The sequence below is a fragment of the Equus przewalskii genome, chromosome 13, assembly GCF_037783145.1.
Source record: "Equus przewalskii isolate Varuska chromosome 13, EquPr2, whole genome shotgun sequence".
Taxonomy (NCBI): domain Eukaryota; kingdom Metazoa; phylum Chordata; class Mammalia; order Perissodactyla; family Equidae; genus Equus; species Equus przewalskii.
This window is the reverse complement of record NC_091843.1, coordinates 34,734,950-34,761,878: the sequence shown is the minus strand read 5'-3', so window position 1 is coordinate 34,761,878 and position 26,929 is coordinate 34,734,950. Positions and strand designations below refer to the sequence as shown.

Genomic DNA, 26,929 nt, shown 5'->3' with positions numbered 1-26,929 from the left:
CCATCTCACTATGGAGAGCTAAAACTGTAACTAAAGTTAGTTACTGTAAAGGTGTTAGTTGCCTCAGTAGCATTTAAAAAGTATTTTACATCTTTTCTGCAAAACAGAACAAAATCATTCCACTTGCAATAACATGGATGGAACTTGAGGGAATTATGTTAAGTGAAATAAGCCAGTTAGAGAAGGATAATCTCTGTATGACTCCACTCATATGAGGAATTTAAAAATATGGACTAAGAACAGTTTAGTGGATACCAGGGGAAAGGTGGGGTGGGGGGTGGGCACAAAGGGTGAAGTGGTGCACCTACAACACGACTGACAGACATTAACGTACAAGTGAAATTTCACAAGATTGTAACCTATCATTAACTCACTTTAAAAAAAAAAGTATTTTACATCTTTTATCTTCCATGTAAATAAATGAGTAAGCGCTACATTGCTGTTTTTTCTACTTTGGCTGTATGAACAGCCATATTAGGCTATCTCTACACTGGATCTCTTTGGGGTACAGTTCCTGATACACACATATTGCCAGTCTTTAAGCACGGTTTTCTCTACTTTGTCTCTCTGATCAAGAACACATAGCACCCCCACGTTCATTGCAGCAACCTAAGTGTCCACTGATGTTATGTCAATTATATCTCAATTTTTAAAAAGACACATAGATGCTTCCAATGGATACCAACATCAAATATCAGACCTTGAACTTAAGAGTTGAAGGCTCTCCATCTATCTACTCTTCCACTTTAACTCTGCTTATTTTTATCATACGGTTTCTGTGGGTCCAGAATTCCAAAGTAGTTTCTCTCAATCTGAAGACCTGATTTCTAAGCCAGATTTTAGATTTTTATAGCAGTACCCCACTTCTAGGTACCAAAAATCTGTATTGGTTACCTATTGCTGCACAAAAAATTACCCCAAAATGAAGTGATGTAAAATAACAACAAGCATTTATATGTCACACAGTTTCTGTGGGTCAGGAATTCAGGGGTGGCTTAGGTAGATATTTCTGGCTTGGAGGTCTCTTGTGAGGTTGCAGTCAAGATGTCAGTTGGGCTTGAGTAGGGCTGGAGGATGAATTCCAAGATGGCTCACATACAAGACTGGCAAGTTCTACTGGCTGTAGGCAGGAGGCCTCAATTCGTCACCACTTGGACCTCTCCGTACGGCTGCCGGAGTGTCCCCATGATATTGTGATTGATTTCCCCCAGAGTGAGTGATCCAAGATATAGCAAGGCAGAAGCCACATGCCTTTTATGACCTAGCCTTGAAAGTCACTCATTATTATTTCTGCAACATCTTATTGGTTACTCAGGAGATTCCTATTCAGTGCAGGAGGGGTCTACACAAGGACATTGACACCAGGAGGCAAGAATCAATGGGAGCCATCTTGGAGGCTAGCTACCACAGTACCTGTGAGAATTAAAGGGAAACAAAGATCTTAGAGAAGACTGGAGAGAATGTGGGAGAGAAGAATTTCCATGGGAATGTCACTCTCAGGCTTCAGGTGAATAGGAAGGATGGACATTGAGGACATGCAGGAAACTGAAGTAAATCCAGGAAATGTAGCAAAAAAAGTATCCCAGTTGTATGGACACCCATGAAAAGTTATTTTTTCTGGTTAGAAATATGTTTTCCTAGATGCATTTTAAAAAGTACAGTAAAATAGTATGAAAAGGTAGTGTAAATACAGATAGGAAGGGGATATGAGTTTCCTCAATGGATGAAAAAAGGATGGGGCCAGGTGAATAAATTTTGTGAGAACAGAGAATAGGAAGTATGCAAGGAGCATTTACCCAGTAAAACAATAATATATTGTAGAAGTCCACATCTTCCAAATCAATACTGAACTGCATTGTTTTCAGTTTTCTCTCAAATTAGTGCCATAATTTACTTTGTACTCTGAATTTAGCTGTTCATCCAGCAAGGAGATAAAAGAGAGACATCTAACCTTTCCCCTTTGGCTGTTCCAAAAGGAGATGCACAATATAGATACTGCTAACATCCTGGGCAAGGGAAGAACAGAATTTTTTGAAATATGCTACATTGACCATACACCTGCTAGTAATAGAAGTCAAGATACAGGCTGTTATAGGAAAAAGAACTTGAAGCAGAGATAGTAGAGAAATTTGAGGAAGCTTCAAAAAGATCTGAAAATGGCTGAGTTGTGACACTACCCTTGCAAGGGGTTGCTTGTTCTGCTGAGCATTCTTTCTGGGACCTTGTGTGCACCTGAAATGAGACAAGTCATTCTCATGAGAAACAGCGAAGAACTTCAGAATAGAGCTGTCTCAGGACAGAGTCTGCATTGTCTCTGAAGGTAGAATGCATTTCATGTAAAGGTTAGACAATGGGATCATACACTTCAGTGGTATCACAAATTATGAAAAGATATATGGTGAAATAACCCAAGGCCTTTTAAATTTCGAATAATTGTTCAAAATCCACTGCAATTTTACCAAGCAGATACTGAAATTCTAGATATCAGTGACAGTTCACAGGTTTTCTCAGACATCCCTTAAAATCAGCAAAAGACTATTACCTGGCATGAGTTCCTAATTCAAGAAAACTTCAGTATGGAAATACATCTTCTGCAAACTATAATCTGGAAAGCAATGCTTATTTCTATGAAAATTAGAATAAAAAGAGAGAACATCATAGAACTGATCTTACAGAACAATTAAGAAAAGGAAGAACAATCCTTTCATCATCTGTGACCACCAGAGATCAAACAATGAAACTTTCAGATCTGGAGGAGCCCACGTATCCAAACTAAAGATAATGTAAACAACAATGGCCCAGTATGTCCCAGTTCCATTAAATAAAAGTATTTTGAAAGAAAATATCACATTGGAAACCATGCTCCTTAACACCAGGGCCAGGGACCAAGAAGGCATTAATAGGGAAATGGTGTATACCTTCATTGAATTGTCAGGCATAGTGGCACAAATAGTAGAGATAGAGATCAAGTTCCATGAAATATATTTAACTAAACAGCTGGACTCGGAGAGAAGAGATCTCAGCATATAGTATAACACTGCCCAAGACAATAGGCAGTCTTAAGCAACTGAAACCACTTTTTCTCGATTCTAACTAACCAAAATGATGCTTCTGTTTTAAATTTAAGCACATGTCCTCCCAAGCATACATACCAGAAAATAACAGCAAAAGAACTTCCAACTTCTCAATGAAGACCATAACTCTTGACAAGACGAGAACACCCAAATCACATGCCCCCTTAGCAATTAGACTGAGTGGCCAGACAGGATTACCAGAGGAAGTGAGGTGGGAGCTAAGGCCTGAATGGAAAAAGCTAGCCATGAGAATATCTGGAGACCGTTTCAGGAAAAAGGAACCCTAAGTGCTAAATAAAGGTCTGTGGTGGGAAAGAGCTTGGCATTTGAAGCACAGAAAGACCACCAGTGTGGCTGCTGTGTGGTGAGCAGCCTTCTTAGTCTGTTTTCACAAAGGATTCTTACTGGGAAATAAACAGATAAAAACCAGAGCTCAAAACAGTCTTTCAGAGACATGTATTGTCATGGTTTGCCCAAATTTTCCATCTCAAATAAACATTTCATCTCCAAATTCAAAATGTCAGGCTTTATGACATCTAAAACTGAATATAAAGATCCCATTGGCCTCATCTATAGATATAATGCAAAATGGAGGCCATAGGACATGAATGTTTATTGCAGCATCCTGTGTAATAGCAAATTTAAAATGGAGTGACCTAAGGGACTGGCAATAGGGGAATGGATAAAATTAAGAAGGAATCTGTATCATAAAAAAAGCAATAAATCTACATATGCTGATAAGGAAGGATACTCATAATACATTTTCCAGTGATAAAGGTTTAGAATAGTGTCTATAACAAAATCATATTTTTTGCTTTACAAAACTACATATATGTATACAATTAATGGTACCCCAAATAAAGGTCTGGAATGATACATGTCAAAATGTTAACAGTTGTTTACCCTAGAAAGTTGGTGTGAAACTAACTTTTTTTTTGGTAAAATCTCTGCATTATTTGAATTTTTTCAGTGAGTCTTTTTTTATTTCTATAACATTTTAAAACACTAATTAAAAAAGATTCTTGGGCCGGCTCCGTGGCCTAGTGGTTAAGTTCGCGCGCTCTGCTGCAGCGGCCCAGGGTTCGGATCCTGGGCGCAGACATGGCACCGCTCGTCAGGACACACTGAGGCGGCGTCCCACAACCCACAACTAGAAGAATCTGCAGCTAAGATATACAACTATGTACAGGGGGCTTTGGGGAGATAAAGCAGGAAAAAAAAATTCTTGGGGCTGGCCCCATGGCCAAGTGGTTAAGTTTGCAAGCTCTGCTTCAGTGGCCCAGGGTTTCACTGGTTCAGATCCTGGGTGTGGACATGGTGCCGCTCGTCAGGCCACAATGAGGTGGCATCCTACATGCCACAACTAGAAGAACCCACAACTAAAATACACAACTATGTACTGGGGGGACTTGGGGAGAAAAAAAAAAAAAGAATAGCAACAGTTGTTAGCTGAGGTGTCAATCTTGAAAAAAAAAATTCTTCAAAACTTCTGTTTATGAACTCAGAAATACTGAAAACTGTAGCCTAACTACACACCACACTCATTAGGCCAGGGAGCTGTGAGAAGTGACTTTTTTGGTAATTGGATTTACTTGAAGGGAAATGGATCCAAATCTTCTTCAGTTAAGTCTTTCTCTTTTGAAGTTTATATAACAGATAATTACTCTTCATTCTGAAGTTTTTAATATTAATGCAAGGCTAAGTAATAAATAAATCAAGCAAAAAACAGTAAAGCTACAGTAGTAAGCTGTCAATTTGTTCATGCTGAAGATATATTGGAAGCAAACTTTGTTTCTGCTGTAACTTATAACTTTGATTTAGAAAGATTCTTTAATTTGAAATCAGTCAACACTTAAAACAGCTGTTTCTTTACATACTTTTCTATCATTTCCATCACTCTTTAATTCAAATGATTATTTAATCCCTGTTCAGACCCTACTAAATAGGCAATAATAGTTTGCTTTTATTGTTAATTTACTATATTCCAGGCATTGTTCTAAGTCCTTTATATGTATCAACTCAACAGCCCTATGAGGTAGGTAATACTATCACCTCCATTTTAGAAATGAGGAAATTGATGCAAACAGATTAAATTACTTGCCTAAGATCACATAACTAATGGGTCACTGAACTAGGATACAAACTCAGGCACTACATCTCAATCTTGGTATTTTAATCTCTTTACAATTCTTTAGTAAGTTTACAGTGACTAACAAACCAAAGTGCTTACTCTCAGCGAATTTACAGCCTAGGGAATATATGAGCAACGGGTAATTTACAATAAATGCGTAACAGTATCCCAGTAGACTATTAGAGAATGCATAAGATTATAGACACTCACCGTTTAGTTCAGTATTTCAGGTCCAGTGTCTGCTGTTTGGCAGAATAAGTATTTGTTGAATGCGAGGGAAACAGAGTACAAGCAAAGTCATGACAGAGTTGCTTAACCTAGATGGAGATCAAGGAAGCATTGCTGGAGTTAGTGCTATTTAGGTTGAGAACTAGAGGTTAAGGAGCACTTGGCCAAATAAAGGAGAGTCTTCTAGGTGGAGTGAACAGCTTGTTAAAAGGTTCCAAGGCCCAGGAGAGGAAGAGGAGTAATTAAATTCCTTGAAAAATGGAAATAAGTGCAGCGTGGATTGAAAATAGCGAGAGGACATGGTGAGATGAGGCCGAAAAGGTAACTGGAGCACTTACAATATGCGCGTCTTTTTAAGGAATATAAACTTAATCCTGAAAGCAATGATGTACCACTGAAGGGTTTTAAGCATGGGAGTGACATGGTCAAATCTATCTTAGATCACTTTGGTGACTAGATCAAAAAACTCATCTGGATGGTAAAGAAAATGTTTGTACACACACCCCCCCCCCCGCCAATTACAAAGCTATTGCCATTTGCTAGGCAAGAGATAATGGCTTGAACTAGGACAGTGCAGATGAAGTAGTGCGATTGAAAAGCTTTTTAGGAAGCAGAATCAGTAGTAAGGGGGTGCATTCCAAGGTTATGGGTTAAGTTTCTAGTTTCAACAACTGCGATGGGTGGTAGTACCACTTATTTTCACTGAGTCATGAAACACAGGATGAAGAGCAGGTTTCCAAGGAAAGGAAGAAATAATGAGTCCCACTTTGAACATTCAGAGTTGAGTTGCCTGAAGGATGCTTACCACTGAGTACACTACACAGCTGAACATACTAAATCTGAAGCTCAGAAGAGATCGGGCTTACAAATACGGATTTCAGAATCAGCATAGAGCTAAAAACAGAAATGGGAGTAATGCTAGCACTAGACCATTTTGTGACTGTAGGCAGCACCTCTCCTTCCCGTTATTGATGGAACCCAGCCATCACTAGTGTTGAGATCTTCATAAGAATAATTATTTTCATAAATGACCCACTGTAAACCTAAATATGGTGGGCGTTTTTCAGGTGTCAATCTGGTAAGTGCAGCAAAATACCAAATGTATTGAAACAGGAGAATTTGTTATCTAACACTCTAATGTACTAAGAAAATTTGCCTCTTACTTGCAAACCTCAAGAAATAATCCAAAGCCTAGATATTGAGATAAACCTTGCTGAAGCCTCCACATTCTGTGTCAAAATCTTAAAATTATGAAAACGTTTTGTGAAAAGAAAAATGATGATCAGATAATGTGAGAGTAATTCATTTTGTGAGGTCTCCAAACATCGGCATGTATAGTTGTAAACTTGAGAGGTGTAGAAAATCGATTTTAACATTTCACCACTGATGTTTCTTGTCAAATACATTAAAATGGGCTTTAAATATTTGCTTCACGAGGCTAATATTTTCAAACCAAAGCTTTTCTTTATAAACCAATCTGTCAGAAATGAAGTGAATGCAACTCTGCATTTTGTAAATTTTAATACTAGTTTTTCAAAAACAGCTGAAGTGTGAGGCATCAGAATAGAATCTTTAGAAAACGCTAAGTTTAAGAACATAAAAATTGTGTTTAAGAAATTTTGAAATATCAGACTATAGTACTGACTTCCTTTATGAGCAATTTCGATGAACTGATATGGACAAATCACTTCAGTTCTCAGAATATTATTAAATAATTGCCAAAATCAAGTTAAAAATATTTAGAAATACCACCTTAATCCAAACCAATAGAATGACTAAACAGTACTGGGTAGGCTTGTTTCTATTAAGATGAGTGTAGTGCTTTAAAAAAAAAAAAAAAGATAAAAATAGACCTTCAGGTACAAAAATTAGGGTAGTTTAGAAAGATTCTGTACCTAGTGTTCCCTAACTTCCAAATAGAGCAGGTGGATTGAAAACTCCATATAATGCAAAGATGACATTTCCCAATTTCTTTGTCCCTGCTGTTTGGTTTTTCTTAAAACCCAACATAATTGCTTCTTTCCCTACAAAGTAGGATCAAATTGCTCAGTCATTTAACCCCAACATGAAACCACCTGACAAGAGGATCTGATACCCACTACCCCTAAAATAGAGGAAGACACATTATGAGGTGAAAATTAGTTGCTTTTATTTATTGTGTTAAAACAACTTTAAGAAACAGTTTGTAACTCTACACGTAGAAAATTGCTTTGTATAACTGGGAAAATAGCTACTGCACGGGAAAACATATGCAAACTAGCTTCACTGCTTCCAGACTAGACTCTCCTTATTGATCTCATACAGCATCACAAAGCAGCAACAGTAGCTCCTGGCAAATGCAGAAACAGCAGCAAAGTCCTGCAGTGAAGCTGTGATCACCAAGGTTGAACTGTTCACTCCACTAATCCTACAGCTTTCCTACAATCACTTATCTGTCTATACATTCCCACTTCCTACAGGATAAACACTTAACAAAGCAGTTCTGAGAAACAAATGAAACAGCAATTCACATTTATATTTGTTAGTAAGACAAACTCAACAGAAGGCAGTAGAGGAAACTGGAACTGCTGCAAAATTGTAACATCTAGTCCAGGTGATAAAGCCAAGATTTCTCTTCTAATATTGACCAAAGGAATGAAACTCAATACCAAAGCTCTTCTCACTTCTCTAGCAGTGATTCTAGCTCTTCTTGCAAAGAGCTAAGCTGCTCCTTTTCTCGGTCTTCCTTTTGTTTGAGTTCATCCAGCACAGCCTGAAATCTGTTCTTGAGAGCCAGGTTTTCTACTTTCATGATGAGATCCTCCTGTCGCTTTGCCCTGTCCTGTGTCTCTTGGAGCTTGCCTTTCATGTTATCGATCTGTTTCTGAATTCCCATAACCAGCTGATTGGTTCCTTCATTTTCTTGGTGCTGTTCATCTGATTCATTTAGCTTGTCCTGTAGCTGTCTTTCCAGATCTTCCTCAGTGTCAATGATGTTTATATCTTCTTCATCCTGATGCTGTGTCTCATCTTCATCTTCACTGCTGCTGCTGAGGTCATTGAATATCTCCCGAAGCTCGTCATGTTCTAGTGAGTCATGGCCCTGCCTGTGGCCAGACATTCCTGGAGAAGCGATATCAAGGCCTTGATTTTCTGTTTCTTTTGTTTCATCTTCAGCAATTATTTCCCAACGAGTACTGACAGCTTCAGCATCTGTACTCAGCAACCGCTTCACTTCTTTCTCCACATCTGGAGATTCAATATACTTCTTCTTTGCTGTCTTCCGGAACCTCCTCTTTCTGACATTTTTTAGAGGCAGAGTAATTCCATGGTTCCATATAAACTTTTTCTCTTTGTCCTTATCCTTTTTCTTGCTTGCTTTGGGATCAGCAGCAGCAACTGGTTCCTCCACAGGAGGACAGAGATCACCATCAACTGTGGAGACAAGCATCTGGCAGATATCAGCTGTCTTGTAAAAGGTTTTTTTATCAATGGTTTTCAGACTTTCCATAACACATGGAAGATCTACCAATTTTGAGGCCAGTGGGACCCGGTCCACTCTGACGATTCCATGACGTCCATCAGGGTGTAATTCAATTGTCAGTCTGTCCTTCAGGTTGACATGACCAGACTGTACGGCTCGCCTCACAGTTGAGGCATATTCCGGAGGTAGCCGTAAGATAAACTGGCTCTCCAGTTCGTGAGGAGCATCATCTTTGCTCTTACTCATCTTTATATCTTTGAGACTCACTTCTCCAACAACCACTTTTTGCACTAGAAAGTTCCAGCTATTGCAGCAGTTACAAAGACCTGTTTGCTATGAAGTGAAATCTTTAATCACAAAGAGTTCTAAGTAGAACAGCAGCTAAGCATCTATTTTGTCTTAATTTTTAGTTAAGCCCCAAGTCTTTCTAAATATGCTGTGCCCGAATACCAGGTGCTACCAACAACGGCTCATTCAGTTAAGTCCATTTAGATCTATTAGCTGCAATGCCAAGTTCCAACCTCTAGATGCCGCTGCCGGACAATGCAGAGAGCAAGCTAGCAGGAAAGCAAATGGCGGCTCCTACGGAATGACTTTCGGCACAGAAACTAAGGCCCAGGAGACACTCCCAATCCACAAAATGTCCCGGAACAAAGATATTCAAAAAGCAGGGCGCAGCGAGCTCTCTTCGCCTCGGGTACTTACAATCCAGTGACGAGTATAAACGCAGCTTCTCCGGACACGACCGAGCGGATGAGGAAGCCACCCGGAGCAAAGCGGCCGGGGCCGAGCGTCTCCTTCCTGATTCTTTTGTTCTTCTCGGCTCTTGGCAAAGCGATCCGCTACTGCTTATCAATGAAATGGCCCAGGACGGGCAGCAAGAAAGCTCACCGAGATCCCGAGCTCCGAGCGCCAAACTCAGCAGTCCCGCAGCTCCGCACGCCTCCGTCCGCAGTTGCAAACGTAGCAGACAAAGACTCTCTACGTCACGGCGCGAGGCGGGAGACGGCTGTGAGTGACAGCCCGACTCTGGCGGAAGTACGGGCTGTCCTAGCGCGCGCAGGCGCAGTGGCGCAATTACGCTATCCGGCGTGATTTGTCTTCTCGCGAGAACTGGGTTCTACGCGTTAAAAGTGACAGTGTTTCATAAACAGCTGTTGGTTTGAGAATGTTTAGAGAAACCGGTTGTAAGAAAGACCTAGGTCCTGCCGCTACCCCCGTGGCTAAGCCAGAACTTTTACCGATCGCCGTGGGGCGGGATAGCTCCTAGGCTTCCGGGTGATTTCCGGAAATAAGGCGTCCGTGCGGAAAGCGTCTTTGCTTCTGGAAACAGCTCGGATGCTTCCCAGGGTATATCCAATATGGAGCCGATACATAACTAAGCATACAGTGGATTTTAAAGTACCCAGATCAGCGGAGTGGGGAGGACATGCTGCCTACTATTTAATTCTAAGTCTGTGTTTTTTTGTTGATTATGAAAATACCCGGAGGGGACCCATGCCTCAGGGTCTGTTTCCGTTTTGAAGGACCCCGAGGGAACAAGGGTGATTTCTCTTTTTAATATGTTTAACTTAGATAGAAATGTAAACAGAGAAGTAAGTGTTCTTCCGGAGGCACATGTTCGCTTAGGACAGAGTTGTCTGATAGACAAAAGGTCTGATTGAACTAGAATTTAACTGAAGTATTACTACCTGCCACTCGCTTGCCAGTAATTTTTAAATTGGGAATTGTTTTCATTCCACTCCTGCTGTTTTAATAACTGTTTTCTGCTTGTCTCTTCTATGGGTAATCAGATATTCTTCGACACGTATTTATAGTAGTTTGGCCTAACTATGTAACAGTTTCCACTTATTCCTGTTTATATCCATTTATTTTCAGTACATCAGTTTGGTAGAGCATCAAAGTCATTAAAAATTTAATTCCTGGGGCCAGCCCAGTGTTGCAGCAGCTAAGTTTGCACGTTCCCCTTCGGCTGCCCAGGGTTGGCTGGTTCGGATCCCAGGGTGCACACCTATGCAGCCCTTGGCAAGCCACGTTGTGGCAGGCATCTCACATATAAAGTAGAGGAAGCTGGGCACAGATGTTAGCTCAGGGCCAAGCTTCCTCAGCAAAAAAGAGGAGGACTGACAGTAGTTAGCTCAGGACTAATCTTCCTAAAAAAAAAAAATTTAATTTCTCTCCTCTAAAATATTAACAACTGCCATCTAAATTAGAGAGAACCCTCTTAAAACGTGACTAACATTTTCAAAATTTGCTGTATTTCTTAGTATACTTATTGTCTCCCTCACCCCAGATTGGATGCTCCATGATAATCAGGAGTTTTCTGTCTTGTTCATCATGGCCCAGTGCCTAGTACTAAAACATGAGAGATACACACAAAATATTTTCTAATCGAATGAAACAATTGACCCATCTAGAAAGATCGTATAGTCTAACTTCTACAGTAATTTGCAAGAGAAAATACATTCTGTGTCACCTTAAAACAAGATAGAGCCACTTTATAAACACTCTCTAGTCAAAGACAGGGCCAATTGTTATGAGCAGAGAGGTTTGCCAATAGTGTGTGTGAATGTGTGCTCTCTGATTTAGGCAAACTGTGATACTGTGTATCATTGGAGGAAATTAAAATGGCTTGACAGCAGTTTGGTTTTTTTATATTAAGTTTGAGGGAGAAATTATGCTCTTCAGATAACCGTATATTAGTTCTCTCTGTTCTATAATGTGTTGAAAAATGTTCACCAATTTATCTCTAATTTCCAGGATGATCTATTTCCTCTTTTTGAAGATGAAATTTTTTCAATGTGCTTGTCCCTTAGTTATACCTGATTTACTTATTTTATAGATGTGAGTTTAACATGCTAGCCTCTGCATAATGCTTTATTTGACTATATAAAATGTGAGACCATGCTTATTCATGAAAATAATCCAAATATTGCTTTGCATTTTAATTGCCTGTGAGTTTTATGATGCTCAAATAATCCTTGTCACAGAAGTAACTGGAGATAAATTTTATGCAATTCTGATTTGCCAAAATTATGATGTATTTTAGTTAGTAAGCCTTTAAATAGAAAATTGTCAGAGGTAATTAAAAGGATTAACTGAAGTTTCCCTTAAAGTATCTACCTCTTTCAATCCTGAAACATATTTTCTGCTTTTGAGATTAACACATTTTCTACATGCTGTGTTTTGTTTTTGCAGGGGAAGATTCACCCTAAGCTAACATCTGTTGCCAGTCTTCCTCCTTTTTTCTTCTTTCCCTGCCAAAAGCCCCAGTACAAAGTTGTGTACAGTTGTAAGTTCTTCTGGTTCTTCTAAGTGAGCCACCACCATAGCACAGCTACTGACAGATGCGTGGTGTGGTTCTGCACCCAGAAAACAAACCTAGGCCACTGAAGTGGAGCACACTGAACTTTAACCACTAGGCCATCAGGGCTGGCTCTAAATGCTCTTTTTTGAGGGGAAATTGCATGGAACCAAGACCTAAGGGCTCTACCACATCACCATTACCTGAATGTCTATTAATAAATCCAGTTGTTTTTATTTATCAAAATCATTAGACATAAACACTCTGAATTGAGGAAAGAACTACACTCCTGTAGTTGCTCCATGGAATATCTGTGATACAAGTGAACCAAAGATTTGGGGAGATCAGTAAATTCCCCAGTGTGGTAATAAGTCCTCCAAAGACTTCCTACCTATGATAAAGGAGTGTCACATTAAGCTGATGTTGTATGTTTTAAAATTCTCTCTAATAAACTTTTGATAAACTTTTAAGTTCATTATACTATGGAAGTTAAAAAAATTATAGGTGATGAGAGAAGCCCTGCTTATATATATATTTTTTTCTTTGAGGAAGATTAGCCCTGAGCTAACTACTTCCAATCCTCCTCTTTTTGCTGAGGAAGACTGGCCCTGAGCTAACATCCGTGCCCATCTTCCTCTGCTTTATACGTGGGACGCCTACTACAGCATGGCTTTTGCCAAGCAGTGCCATGTCCGCACCCGGGATCCGAACTGGCAAACCCAGGGCCACTGAGAAGCGGAATGTGCGAACTTAACTCCTGCACCACAGCCGGCCCCAATATATTTTTGAGATGGAAAATTATGTGGGTGAGGAAATAGCAAAAACCCCAAAAAAGTACATTTACATACTGTTGTATTAGTATATAAACAGTAAAAAGTAGGTTAACTAAAATGTAGCAGTCTCCTGTATCAAATAGGATGCTTTCCATAGAAAAGAAGGCCAACTTAATTTGCACTGGTTTAAACAATACGAAAATCTATTATCTGAAAAACCAGGTAGCCTAGGTCAGCTCTGTACAATAGAAATATAAGAGCCACAGATGAGGGGCCGGCTCCACGGCTGAGTGGTTAAGTTTACGTGCTCTGCTGCAGTGGCCCAGGGTTCGGATCCTGGGCACGGACATGGCACCGCTCGTCAGGCCACATTGAGGCGGCGTCCCACATCCCACAACTAGAAGAACCTGCAACTAAGATATACAACTGTGTACGGGGGGTTTGGGAAGATAAAGCAGAAAAAAAATAAATGATTGGCAACAGTTGTTAGCTCAGGTGCCAATCTTTAAAAAAAAAAAAAAAGCCAAATATGTGATATTAAGTTGTCTAGTAGCCACATTAAAATGGCAAAAAGAAACAAGTGTAATTAATTTCAGTAACATTTTAACATAATAATCCAAAATATTATCATTTTAACATATAATCAATGTAGAAATTATTAATGATGTATTTTATGTTCTTATTTTGTACTATATCTTCAAAATCTTGTGTGTGTTTTACACTTACAGTACATCTCAGTTTGGACTAGCCACATTTCAAGTGCTCAGTGGCCACATGTGGCTGGTGGTTACTGTGTTGGACAGTGTAGTTCTAGAAGTATGGCTGCCTCTAGGCGTGATAGAATCATAGGCTTCATAAATTGTTTTTCTCTTCCAAATTTTAGAGAAGGAGCATTTATTTTTACTTTTTCTATTATTATTTCAGCTTTGCCCTCATCTCCTTGTAAACTTCCAAAGTCTGTGGTCACAAGAAACCTGCCAACAGTAACTGGAGAACTTCCTTACTTGTCTATGGTAAGTTCACAGTGTGGCTCCTCCTAATCAAAGTCTGTCTTTCAATCCAATTGGACCAACTTAAGCCATGTACCTATCCCTGGCTCAATAATAGTCACTGAGCCTGTGATTTTTCAAAATGGTGGGGAGGGGAGTGGCTCAGTGGTGTGGTGGTTAAGTTCACCTGCTCCACTTCAGCGGCCCAGGGTTCGCAGGTTCAGATCCCAGGCCCAGACCTAGCACTGCTGGTCAATCCATGCTGTGGTGGTGTCCCACCTAAAATAGAGGAAGATTGGCACAGACATTAGCTCAGGGCCAAGCTTCCTCACATACGCATGCACACAAAAGGTGGGGAAGAGGTGACATTTGGTAATGTGTGGAGACATTTTTGATTATCACAACTGTAGAGGTAGGGCCTACTGGCATCTAGTAGGTAGAGGCCAGGGATGCTGCTGAATAGCCTACAATACCCAGAACAGCTCCCCCACAGCAAAGAGTCATCTGGCTCAAAAGAGTACCAAGGTTGAGAAACCCTGCTGTAAGCTTATTATTTTAAGCCTATATTCCTAATGAAACACTGACAAGAGGACTCAGATTCCAATTATTGATTTAGATCTATCAGAACCTACTACAGCTCTGAATATGTTCAACTTCCCCTCAGGTACAGGGAGGGTGGACACCTAAACTAAAATGGAAGTGTTAGAAGCGAGGAAAGGGCCTGGGCAACTGTCTCAGTCCCTTCAGGCTGCTATAACAAAATACCATAAAGTGAGTGGCTTGTAAACAACAGAAATTTATTTCTCAGTCCTGGAGGCTGAGAAGTCTGAGATAGAGATGCTGGCAGGTTTGGTGTCTGGTGAGGGCAGGCTTCCTGGTTCATAGATGGCAGTCTTTTCACTGTAACCTCACAAGGTGGAAGGGATGAGGGCACTCTCCACAACCTTTTTTACAAGGGCACTAATGCCATTCATAAGGATTCCACCCTCATGAGCTAATCACCTCCCAAAAGCTCTCCCTCCAAATATCATCACATTGGAGATTAGGTTTCAACATATTAATTTTGAGGGGTACACAAATATTCAGTCTATAGAGGCAACCAGTAGTATCCATGAAAGAGCTGATTATTTGGGGGGTTATAATAATATATATGTAATTCCAAGAAAGATACAAATGGCTAATAAGCACATGAAAAGATGCTCAACATCACTAATTGTTAAGGAAATGCACATAAAAACAAAAATGAAATAGCATGTTACACCCGTTAGGATGGCTACTATCAAAAGAACAAGAAAATAACAGGTGTTGGCAAGGATGTGGAGTAACCCTTGTGCTCTGTTGTTGGGAATGAAAAATTGTACAACCACTGTGGAATACAGTGCAGTGGTTCCTCAAAATATTAAAAATAGAATTACTCTATGATCCAGCAATTCCGTTTCTGGGTATATACCCAAAAGAATTGAAAGCCAGGTCTGGAAGAGATATTCGTACACCCATGTTCATAGCATATTGACAATAGCTAAAAGTTAGAAGTAACCCAAGTGTCCACTAGCAGATGAATGGATAAGCAAAATGTGGTGTATATATATACAATGGAATATTATTCAGCCTTAAAAAGGAAGGAAATTCTGACATATGCTACAGCATGGATGAACCTTAAGGGTGTTATGCATGTAAAATAAGCCCGTTACAAAAAGACAAATACTGTATGATTCCACTTATATGAGGTATTTAGGGTAGTCAAAATCATAGAGACAGAAAGTAGAATGGTGTTTGCCAGGGGCTAGAGAGAGGAGAGAATGAAAAGTTATCACTTAATGAGTAAAGGTTTCAGTTTTACAAGATGGAAAGAGTTCTGAGGATGGATGGTAGTGATGGTTGCACAACATCATGAATGTATTTAATACCTCTGAACTGTACACTTAAAAATGGTTAAGATGGTAAATTTTATGTGTATTTTACCACAATAAAAAAAGAAAAACATATCTCTGTACTTCAAAAGTATGGATAAGCATCAAATATAAATTCTCTGAATCAGTAATTATATAATGCCATTACTGGTGACTTTAAATTTTTATCATTATTTTCTACCTTTTCATAGTGAACATTTTTTGTGTAGAATTTACAGTGAGAATTTAATTTCTTTTTGTAATGTAAAATTCTTTTTACAATGGATAATTTCTTGAGTAAAAAATTTTCAAGAAAAAGAAGCTTCAATAGTATGTCATCTCCAAAAGGAAATGTCAAGAGGGAAAATTCTGTAAGAATTCTTAAGTCAATGTGCATTTTAATAAGTTAAGACGTTTGATTTAAATTTTGTGGAAAGATCATTTTATTAACATTTTGTCAAAATGAAATAATGACTTGCAGCCTTTGTACTAAACTAGCTGGTATTCTAAGATGAGTCCCGGAAATAAAGCAAATACATACATAGAGTCTCCTGTGAAGACCTTCAGAAATAACATGCGGTAGATACATACTGGGCCTCTGGGTGCCGCTGTCGGCCAATCCGTGGCTAGAGTGAAGCAAGGCAATCCTCTGACGATTGTGACGCAGCGATCTCCGCAGACTTTGGAGAAACACATCAGGAGCCGACTCTGCACTCTCTCTCTCCCGGAATCTGGTCCAAATATCTGGGTCAGGAACGTCAGGATGTTTAATGACTGCAAATGAGGCGCTGCCTTCCCAGCTCACCTTTGTAGTCTCGGAGCCACCGTAGTGAGGTGTATTCGGATCTGAGGAGCAGCATCGAGAAGAAATAGGGAGAAGTCTTCCACAGGGAAGGTGCGCAGAGCGCAGGGATTACTGTTTCCCCTCTTGCTGTCTTTGTTCAACCTAGTGAACTACGTAGCAGATGCGATACTTCCGGAAGAGACAGTCAGGAATTTAAAAGTGGGGAATCTCGCCAAAGATCTGCATCTCCGTGGCAAGAACCGTGAGTGAGTGCTGAGAAGCCTCTCTTTATCGCCAGCGAAGAGAGCAGGGACGAACTGAGAATGACAGGATAGATCTAGCGGATATGCCAAAGGAAGACCCTGGGCCCCTTGACTCTGAAATCTTCACTGGAAATCCTATAAATGCTTTTCATATAAAGGTATTCATCCTGGATATAAATAACATATGGCTTTTAGTACAGACATTTTGTTTTGAAAATTCTGGAAAACATCTTAATAGGAGCAAAGTTTACTCCTAAACCACAACAGATTTGGACCGTACAAGTAATTCTGTACAAATTTATCAGAGTAGTTTCAGTAACCATCTCCCTTGCGCCCAGAAGTAAAAGAGAGCACTAGGCCAGTAAATACTCTGGTTGCAATTGGAGAAATCTGGACCAGAGGAGCGGTGCTGCTTCATGGTGGGGAAGGGACAGAACGGCTCAGGGCAAGATTCTGGTCTTGGATGCCAAAGCCAGTCCTCCCAAACTGAGCCACAGGAGTACAGCAGAGTCTGCCTGCAGGAGAACCTGCCCTCTACCTCCTCATCTGCTTTCTTCAGGTGATCCCCACTGACCTAGATGACACCCTTTAAGGGAGAGTTCTGCACTTTCCACACAATCTCACAGGGCATGCAGAATATATCTACCATTCAATAATGACAGCACCATCTTTGATTTTGAAGAGTGAGGTACATCATGGGATAGAAGAGAAGACTGGAGACAGTTTAACAGCCCATTTCAGAATCCTGGTTGAAATGGAGGTTGAGAACTATAATGCAGTGTGGGTGACTTTCAGCTGGGTGTCTAGTCTGACCCCAACTTGGGGCCTTGTGTGCCTCCTGTTTCTTCCTGACCAGTGACCCAGCACTGTGGGCACTGTTGTCGCATGTATCAGTGAGCGCAGAGCACAGTTGTGTTCACTGCAGCCTACCTTTGAGCTGACTTTATGGGCCTGTGACCAGGGTTTGACTGGGCTCAGTGTCATCCTGAACCTGCCTGTAACAGTGGACTACCACCATGAAAATGCACAGAGGATGCTATGCCAGGAACTGCAGCGGGAAGTGGCATCCCTCTTTGATGCAGCACCACGCATTGCACAGCCCTGCTTACCTGGTCACCAAAGTGGATGCCGACTAGAATGCAATGCCTGCCTGTCCTATCACATGCTTCAGACCACCTAATCCAACTCTTCAACCTGGGGATGCACAAGAGTGAGATGCGTGCTGCGGTGCTGCAAGTAACAGAGACACTGCTCTCCAGGGCTTGCTGGTCACTGTGCGCAGTGGTGACAGTCATGATGATGTACCTGGTCTTTGCCTACAGTTTGCAGGAGTTGCTGTTGGTGGCAGGTACCAGGCAGAGCTAGTTTTAGCTGGTCGTGGCCTTGGCCTTGATCTCCGTGCTCTTCCTCCTCACAGTGACTCCGCCCATCACCCTGCACCTTTGATGTTTCCCCAGCCCAGCTTTCAGCCTAGTCTCTGGTCCAAGCATGGATTTGTAGTTGCTCCCACTTCAGGGAGAGAGATTTGCCCTATTCCTGCAACCCTTGTTTGACTTCAGATATTGCAAAATCTTAATTTCTTCAAGTTAACTCAGGAAACATCTTTCAACTGGATATTCTCTATAGTGCCAGCAATGAAGCCTTAAATATTACATTGGATTCAAATGTATACGTGTGAGTTTTAACACTTTTATTTCATAAATATCATCCTGTTGTAAATCAATCCTGCTTGGTTTTTGTTGTTGGCGGTGGGGGTTGGGGGTACGAACTCTACAAGTTTACTTGCTGGTTTCTGTGTATATTTTCATTTGTCTCGTTAACCTGGACAATTCCTTTGGGGAGAGTTTTGTGCCTATTAATTTATGTTATGTTTCCTGCTAAAGAGTTCTTTCCTTGCAATATTGAACTTTCTAAGTTTCTGCCCTTGGTTTCTATATACTTGTCTTTGAGAAGCTGAGAAACTATAGATTTGATTATACAGGAACAGAAATTCTCTTTCCAAGAACTATTCTTGTGGTCTTTGATTGTTTCCTTTCTTTCCTCATTTTCCAGACCCTTCTCATGTTGTCCATAGGGTGGCTGCCAATATTTGGCCCAGTTTGTCCTGAAAAATGTCAACCTCTGGAATGCAGAGAACATTTTCCCCTAACTTTTTGGTAAAGATAAATAAATCACTCTAAGCCTGAGACATTTTAGTTAGGAATCTTTTACTAGTTTTGCAATGAGTAAAAGAAGGAAGGCAATCTAGTTTTAAAATCCTGCTTTTTAAGAAAAGCAACTTCTTTTAGAGAAAATATTGTGTGATTGTAGGAGAATACATATTATCCTAATAAGCCTGTCTAAAAATAAAGATGTGGCCTTTTTCTTTTCAATTTTGAAAAATAATGTCACTACCTCGTTTGTCTCTTAAATTTGAAGTCTGTAAGATGTTCGTGTGACATTTTTCCAGTAAAATTCCAAGAGTTTGGTATAATTTTTTTCAAAATATATTACCTTTGGGTGAATTAAAGTTCTTTAAAAAACTCGTATTAAAGGTCTTTTAAAATCCACATAATACATAGACACTTCAGAAAAAGAGGAAAAGTAAGGATAGGGATAAAACATGTCCTTCAAAATCCCAAGGTTTCTGATAAATGTTCAAAGCACAATGGAAAGGAAAGGAGCAGTTCAATTTTTTAAAGTCTAGCGTACATTCTAAAAGTATATTTTTCCCTCCGATTTTTATCTTCCAGTCAAAGGGAAGTTGCTCTCCTCTGTGGCTTGGGAAATTATCAGGTGGTCAAGATATACTACAGAAGACGTAGAAGGATGATTTTGTCCTTTTTGTGATATTCCCTGAATAGCAAACAGGGAAAGCAGATAGCTTGGGAATACTGGAATTCTACTGTATATTGAAATTTAGCAACATTTAGATATGGTTAATTAAATGAACATAGTAGCTTCTCCTTTTCATACATATATAGTAGAATGCTTAACTATTTCCTTGTCAATAAACTAAAACTTAAGGAAAGATAAATCACGTTCATGAGTATTATCTAGGAGTGCAGTAACTGGTGAGGACTCTGGGTGCCGCTGTTCACCAGTCTGGGAGATACAGGCAGCACAGACGCATGCAGACAAGCCCTGAAAAGAAAAAAGAAAAAATATGAGCTGCTTAGAACCTCCGTCACCGCCAGTTTGAAAACGGTCTCCCTGAGGCTGCCCAGACCCTCCTTCTGGACCACTTTCTGCTCTGAATTCTCCTGGAAATTGGGTTAATTTAGGTTCAGAAGAGCAGAGAAACAGTACTGTTGGTACCGGAACTAGGAGAAAACTACGAAGCCAGAGAGAAATGGCGATTCCCGTGAAGCTGCTTGGCTGCGGCAGGCTGGTCCTGCTGTTCATTTTTCTGGGGCTGTTGCTGGAAGCCAAGGCCGGGAAGATCCGCTACTCGGTGCCAGAAGAGACAGATGAAGGTTTCTTCGTGGGCAACATCACCAAAGACCTGGGGCTACAACCCCAGGAGCTGGATGAGCCGAGAGTCCGCATCGTCTCCAGAGGTAGGACGCAGCTTTTTGCTCTGAATGCACGAAGTGGCAGCTTGACCACCGCGGGCAGGCTAGATCGGGAGGAGCTCTGTGCTCAGAGCGCACGGTGTCTGGTGAGTTTCAGCATCTTAGTAGAGGATAAAATGAAGCTTTTCCCTGTTGAAGTGGAAATAATTGATATTAATGACAACACTCCCCAATTCCAGTTAGAGGAAGTGGAATTTAAAATGAATGAAATAACCACTCCAGGCACCAGGATCCCTCTTCCTTTTGGGCAAGACCTTGATGTGGGTATGAATTCGCTCCAGAGCTACCAGCTCAGCTCCAACCCTCATTTCTTTCTGGATGTGCAACAGGGAGCTGATGGGTCCCAACACCCAGAGATGGTGCTACAGAGTCCCCTGGATAGGGAAGAAGAAGCTGTCCACTACCTCCTTCTCACCGCCTCTGATGGGGGCAACCCAGTCCGTTCAGGAACTCTCCGCATTCGTGTTCAGGTGGTGGATGCCAATGACAACCCTCCGGCGTTTACTCAAGAACAGTACCACGTGAGTGTACCAGAGAATGTGCCACTGGGCACTTGTCTGCTCATAGTAAAAGCCACCGACCCAGATGAAGGAACCAATGGGGAAGTAACATACTCCTTTCATAACATAGACCACAAAGTGGCCCAGATATTTCAGTTGGATTCTTACACAGGAGAAATATCAAATAAAGAACCCCTGGATTTTGAAGAATACAAAATATATCCAATGGAAATTCAAGCTCAGGATGGTGCAGGCCTCATGGCCAGAGCTAAGGTGTTGGTCAAAGTTCTGGACATAAATGACAATGCCCCAGAGGTGACCATCACCTCTGTCACCACTGCAGTCCCAGAAAACTTTCCTCCTGGGGCTGTAATTGCTCTTATCAGTGTGCAAGACCAGGACTCTGGAGACAATGGTCACACTATATGTTCCATTCCTAAAAATCTACCCTTTAAATTAGAAAAGTTATTTGATAATTATTACCGTTTAGTGACAGAAAGAACACTGGACAGAGAACTTACTGCCAGGTACAACATCACAATAACAGCAACAGATCAGGGAACTCCGACTCTATCTACTGAAATGCACATTTCATTGCAAGTGATGGATATCAACGACAACCCCCCTACCTTCCCCCAAGACTCCTACTCTGCATACATTCTGGAAAACAACCCCAGAGGAGCCTCCATCTTCTCTGTGACAGCCCACGACGCCGACAGCAATGACAATGCACGAGTCACTTACTCCCTGGCACAAGACACCATCCAGGCGGCGCCTCTATCCTCCTATGTCTCCATCAACTCAGACACAGGCGTTGTGTATGCGCTGCGATCCTTTGACTACGAGCAGTTCCGGGAACTGCAACTGAGGGTGATGGCACATGACAGCGGGGACCTGCCACTTAGCAGCAACGTCTCGCTGAGCGTATTTGTGCTGGACCAGAATGACAATGCCCCTGAGATCCTGTACCCCACCCTCCCCACTGATGGCTCCACAGGCGTGGAACTGGCGCCCCGCTCTGCAGAGCCTGGCTACCTGGTGACCAAGGTGGTGGCAGTGGACAGAGACTCAGGCCAGAACGCCTGGCTGTCCTACCGCCTGCTCAAGGCCAGTGAGCCAGGGCTCTTCACAGTGGGGTTGCACACCGGCGAGGTGCGCACTTCGCGGGCCCTGCTGGACAGAGACACGCTCAAGCAGAGCCTGGTGGTGGCCGTCCAGGACCATGGCCAGCCCCCACTCTCAGCCACTGTCACGCTCACCGTGGCCGTGGCTGATAGCATCCCAGACGTCCTTGCCGACCTGGGCAGCCTCGAACCCTCTGCCAGACCTAACGACTCCAGCCTCACTCTATACTTAGTGGTAGCGGTGACCGCGGTCTCCTGCGTCTTTCTCGCCTTTGTGATGGTGCTGCTGGTGCTCAGACTGCGGCGCTGGCGCACATCGCGCCTGCTCCAGGCTTCCGGAGGTGTATTGGCGGGCGTGTCAGCCTCACACTTTGTGGGCGTGGACGGAGTGCGCGCTTTCCTGCAGACCTATTCCCACGAGGTCTCCCTCACCGCGGACTCGCGGAAGAGTCACCTGATCTTCCCCCAGCCCAACTACGCCGACACGCTTCTCAGCCAGGAGAGCGGTGAGAAAAAGGATTTTGTATCGGCACCTCAGTCTTTACTTGAAGACAAAAAGGAAACATTTTCTCAGGTAAACTTTTTGTAGTAAATTTATCTAGATAAAAATAATTTCTGAGTTTGCTTACTTGCTTTCACTCTTTATTACTCACGGTTCTTCTATTTCCCATGTATCTTTGTAGATTTCTATTTACAAATCCTGAGAAATCATTCTTAAGTGTTTATATCCAGGTATATTTATAATCGTTCTTTCATTGAAAAGGAGACTGTAACTAATCATAATGCAGGTGGCTGGGATGAAGAGTGTGTGTGAGGTGCCATCCCGGTTGTGGAAAGAGCACTGCATCAGAAACAAGGAGGTCTGGCTTCTAATATTGTCTTGCTTGCCTCTGACTGAATAATTTTATTTTTCTGGGCTTACAGTTTCTTATCTGGCAAGGATAGGGTTTGATTAGAAAAAGTCCAGCAATATTTACATGACTAATTCTGTTCTCAAATTTCCTTAAGTTATAAATACTTCCTAATTTATCCCTAAGTTTAATGTAGATGCCATCTGTCAAGGTGTTATTTGGGGACATTTGAAAAGGTAAAGATTGTCTAAAGTAGTATTTTTAGTTGTGATAATATAAAATTATGGAAATCCATGTAAGCTGCAAATTTCAATTATTGTTAAATATCTTAGCCCTTTATTTTGAGATATTTTGTGCATGCTGAAGAACATCAAATGTTTAAGTAACATATGAAATGGAGAAATAAAATGAATGACAGAAAATTTACTATGCAACTTGAGAAATAGTTTTGAAGCCTCCTGACTTGTATATTATGCCATAATGGATGACTAACAAAAATCAAGAAATGCATCGTAGGGGAGTAAGTCCATGCTTTGACATAGTTACTCTGCTCCAATAATTAAAGAGATAAATAAAATATAAAAAGAGGAAAGCAAAAGCATAGTAAGGCACAAATAAAAGATAAATATATAAATGGACCAAAGGTGGAGCAGAAAGTGGTGAGCCAGGCTAAAGCTGGGGAGTTCTAGTCTTGGCTAGATGCAGGCATTGAAAGTCATGAGAGTGTTCCAGTAGTGTAATCGGAACAAAAGTGCTTCAGGCTAAACAAGGGACCTGAGCCAGGTTTACTGCTTGAATCTGAAACAAGCAGCTAGGCCTCTCAGCTAGTTAAAAGGGGAAATTGCATAAAAGTGCTGCCTACCAGTTCCTATGGTCATAACTTGTTGCAAGCTGCAGACTAAAGGAGAGAAGTGGGTACAGATGCTGGCTTCAGAAAATGAGGACCAGGTCTCAGATGTGAGCTGTGATATTCAGAATTCCACTGCTGCACACCATGAAAGAACCATTAAAAGACCTAGTTATGGCCTGGGACCTGGGCTCAGATAGAAACTATTTCAAAGCCATTAGAGACAGAGTGCTGAATCCAGGCGGGAGGAAGAGAGGGAGAGAAAGTAGAAGAGACAGAGAAAAAAGCTCTTCCACTTAAAATAAATGTACAAACCAAAATGTTGAAATACATTGTCTTTTGGATTTATTGTTGCTAATGGGAAATTTTCAGTCAACAAATCATCGTTATTTTTTAGATAATGTCTGTTATCTCTGATGGCTTTTTAAAAATTTCTCTCATTCTTGCTGTATGTCTACATGTAGACTTTTATTTTTATTTCCTGTTTGGTACCAAGAGTATACTCTCAATTAATAACATGTTATTTTAATTCTCAATTTTCTTAGCTCTTATAATTTAAAATTTTGCTTCTGTGTATATATAAATGAGCTAAGTTTGCCTATTAAAACACATAGATTACCAAGTTGGATGATTTTTAAAGTCCGTCTATATTCTACTGACAAGACACAAGTTTAAAACAAAATTACACTGAAATAGTGAAAATAAAGATATATATCTATATACACACACACACAAAAGAAAGCAGTCATGTGAATATTATACCAGTAAAGTAGTGTTTAAGGGAACAAACATTAATAGTGATTTTTAAAAATGAACTGATCATAATCATAAAAAGATAATCAAAAGATATAAAAATTATGAGCTCCCATCACCAAACATTGGACCTTTGAGAATAATAGCAGGATATTTTAACACAATTCCATAAGAAATAATATACCATACAGGCAGAAAATAACTAAGCATACAGAAGATTTGAACAACAATCTATAAGCTTGATCTAATAGATCTGTATAGAATCCTGTACACAACAAATATAGAATAACCATTCTTTACATGAGCATATGGAAAATCTGCAACAATTTACCACATAGTCATCAGAAAAAGGCAGAGCAAATTTCAAAGTACCAAAATTTCAATAATATACATGCCTTGTAGGATGTACTTAAATCACAAAGCTGGGGGGTGGGGAAATGGGTACAAGGGTACAAACTTTCAGTTCTAAGATGAATAAAGTCTGAGGATCTGATGTATAACATGGAGACTAAAATTGATAACACTGTATTGTATAATTGAAATTTTCTAAGAAAGTAAAATTAAATGTTCTCACAAACAAAAAAGGTAAATATGTGAGGTGATGCATCTTTTAATTAACTCGGGGTAATCCTTTCACAATGTATACATATATTCGATCATCATATTATACCCTTTAAATACCTTACAATTTTATTTGTCAATTACCACTTCATTAAAGCTGGAAAAAAAATCACAAAACAAACATTTAAAAATAGTAAAAGGAAAAAAAATGTTTGGATGTTTAACTCTACACCCCTAAGTTACTCTTGGATTTAAAAAATCACAATGGAAATAAAAACTATTTACAAATTAACAAAAATTAAAATATTTTTTATTAAAAATTGTGGAATGCAGCTAAAAGAGTAGGGGTAAATTTATAAACAAATACAATAAATAAGTGATTTAAAATAAGTGAATTTATCTCACCACTCAAACAAGGCAAAAAACATATCAGCATAAACTTAAAGAAAATAATAGGAAAAATAACAGAGTATAAATTACTGAAATTCAAACAGGGAGGAATTCTGATGATAAAGCAATAGAAGCAGATGGTAAAAGTCATACTGAAACCAGTGGGGAGAAAATGAAAATTTTATCAAATACAGTGCTGGCACTTGGCATGACTAAAATTCTTTGTGTAAAGATCCTAAAAGAAAACCCAAAATTCTGATCAAAAACAACCTGGAAAAGGAGAAAGAGAAGGAAAAGCAAGAGAGACTGAGAAAAAATAGAACAACTTGATACGAAGCAAGAAACATAAGAGGGAAATAATATACAGCGTGAAACCAGATATTGTCAGACAAAGAAGTGGAGATAAATCTTTAGAGGACCGCAGTAAGGGATGTTGAACAGTTATTTAATGAGACTTGAAAGCATCAAAACAGAGCCAGCCCTGATGGCCTGGCGGTTAAAGTTCAGCGTGCTCTGCTTTGGTGGCCTGGGTCCAGTTCCTGGGCACGGAACCACACGACTCCTCTGTCAGTTGCCATGCTATTGCAGCGGCTCACAAAGAAGAACCAGAAGAACTTACAGCTATACACAACTATGTACTGGGGCTTTAGGGGGAAAGAAAAGGAAGAAAAAGGAGGAAGATTGGCCACAGATGTTAGCTTAGGGTGAATCTTCCCCTGCAAAAAAAGAAAAGAGAGAGAGACAGCAAAAGCATCAAAACACTGTTGATGAAAAAGTTTTAAAAAACAAACTAGAAGCTCTACTAGAAAATATGAGTTTCTATCAATTGTTTCCAGTAAGTATTTCATCAGTATTCTTCTAGAAGAATAGATAAGAGTAAAAATGAAAAAAGTTCAACAGGGAAGAAGCCAAAAGGCAAACAGACTGAAGTGAGACCAGAAGTGGGCAATTTCACTTAAGAATATTGATTCAAAGTCTTAATTAAGATATCACCAAATCCTATTTGCTATATATTTTAAAATAATATTTATAGCTTATGACTAAGTAGGGCTTATTTCAGGGATGCAAGAATATTTCAATATAAGAAAATCTAATAATGTAAAACTCCATATTAAGAGATTAAAAATAAAAGCCATATGTTCATTTCAAAAGAGGCATAATAGAGCCTTGAGAATATTCAACACGTGATTAAAATTTCTTAGCAAACTGAGAATTGAAGGAAACTTCCTTAACTTGATAAAGAGTATCCATCAGACATTTATAGAACTACCCAAAGCAATCTACAGGTTCAATGCAATCCCTATTGAAATCCCAATGACATTTTATTTTTGCAAAAATAGAAAAAGTCCATCCTAAAATTCATGTGGTATATCAAAGGACCTCTGATAGCCAAAACAAAAGAGGACAAAGAAGAAACCACCTTTAGTCTCTTTAGTGTTCCATCCTGCCTC

The 26,929-nt window shown here is 40.2% G+C and overlaps 2 protein-coding genes and 1 long non-coding RNA gene across 6 annotated transcripts in view; 1 reads left to right on the top strand and 2 right to left on the bottom strand.

The window, feature by feature from the left end:
* Positions 1-7,560: 7,560 nt before the first annotated feature.
* Positions 7,561-9,913, bottom strand: TAF7 (TATA-box binding protein associated factor 7). Its single transcript, XM_008519694.2, has 2 exons — positions 9,602-9,913; positions 7,561-9,229 (listed from the first exon to the last, which is right to left on the bottom strand). The coding sequence occupies exon 2, from the start codon at positions 9,140-9,142 to the stop codon at positions 8,093-8,095; it is 1,050 nt and encodes a 349-aa protein (XP_008517916.1). The 5' UTR covers positions 9,143-9,229; positions 9,602-9,913; the 3' UTR covers positions 7,561-8,092.
* Positions 9,914-9,923: 10 nt separating this feature from the next.
* LOC103550704 (protocadherin gamma-C4) overlaps positions 9,924-26,929 on the top strand; it is a 172,275-nt gene continuing 155,269 nt past the window's right edge. Inside the window, exons 1-2 of one of the 4 annotated variants that reach the window (XM_070570588.1) lie at positions 9,924-10,246; positions 13,898-13,986. In XM_070570588.1, coding sequence (XP_070426689.1) covers positions 13,984-13,986 — 3 coding nt within the window. In that variant the 5' untranslated portion in view covers positions 9,924-10,246; positions 13,898-13,983. Of the gene's footprint in view, positions 10,441-13,897; positions 13,987-19,979; positions 22,651-26,929 lie in introns of those variants that run through there. The other 3 variants (XM_070570585.1, XM_070570586.1, XM_070570579.1) reach the window with 3 other exon arrangements.
* Positions 19,089-22,325, bottom strand: LOC139075293 (uncharacterized). Its single transcript, XR_011525530.1, has 2 exons — positions 22,212-22,325; positions 19,089-20,581 (listed from the first exon to the last, which is right to left on the bottom strand). It is a non-coding gene; the product is annotated as an uncharacterized lncRNA (long non-coding RNA).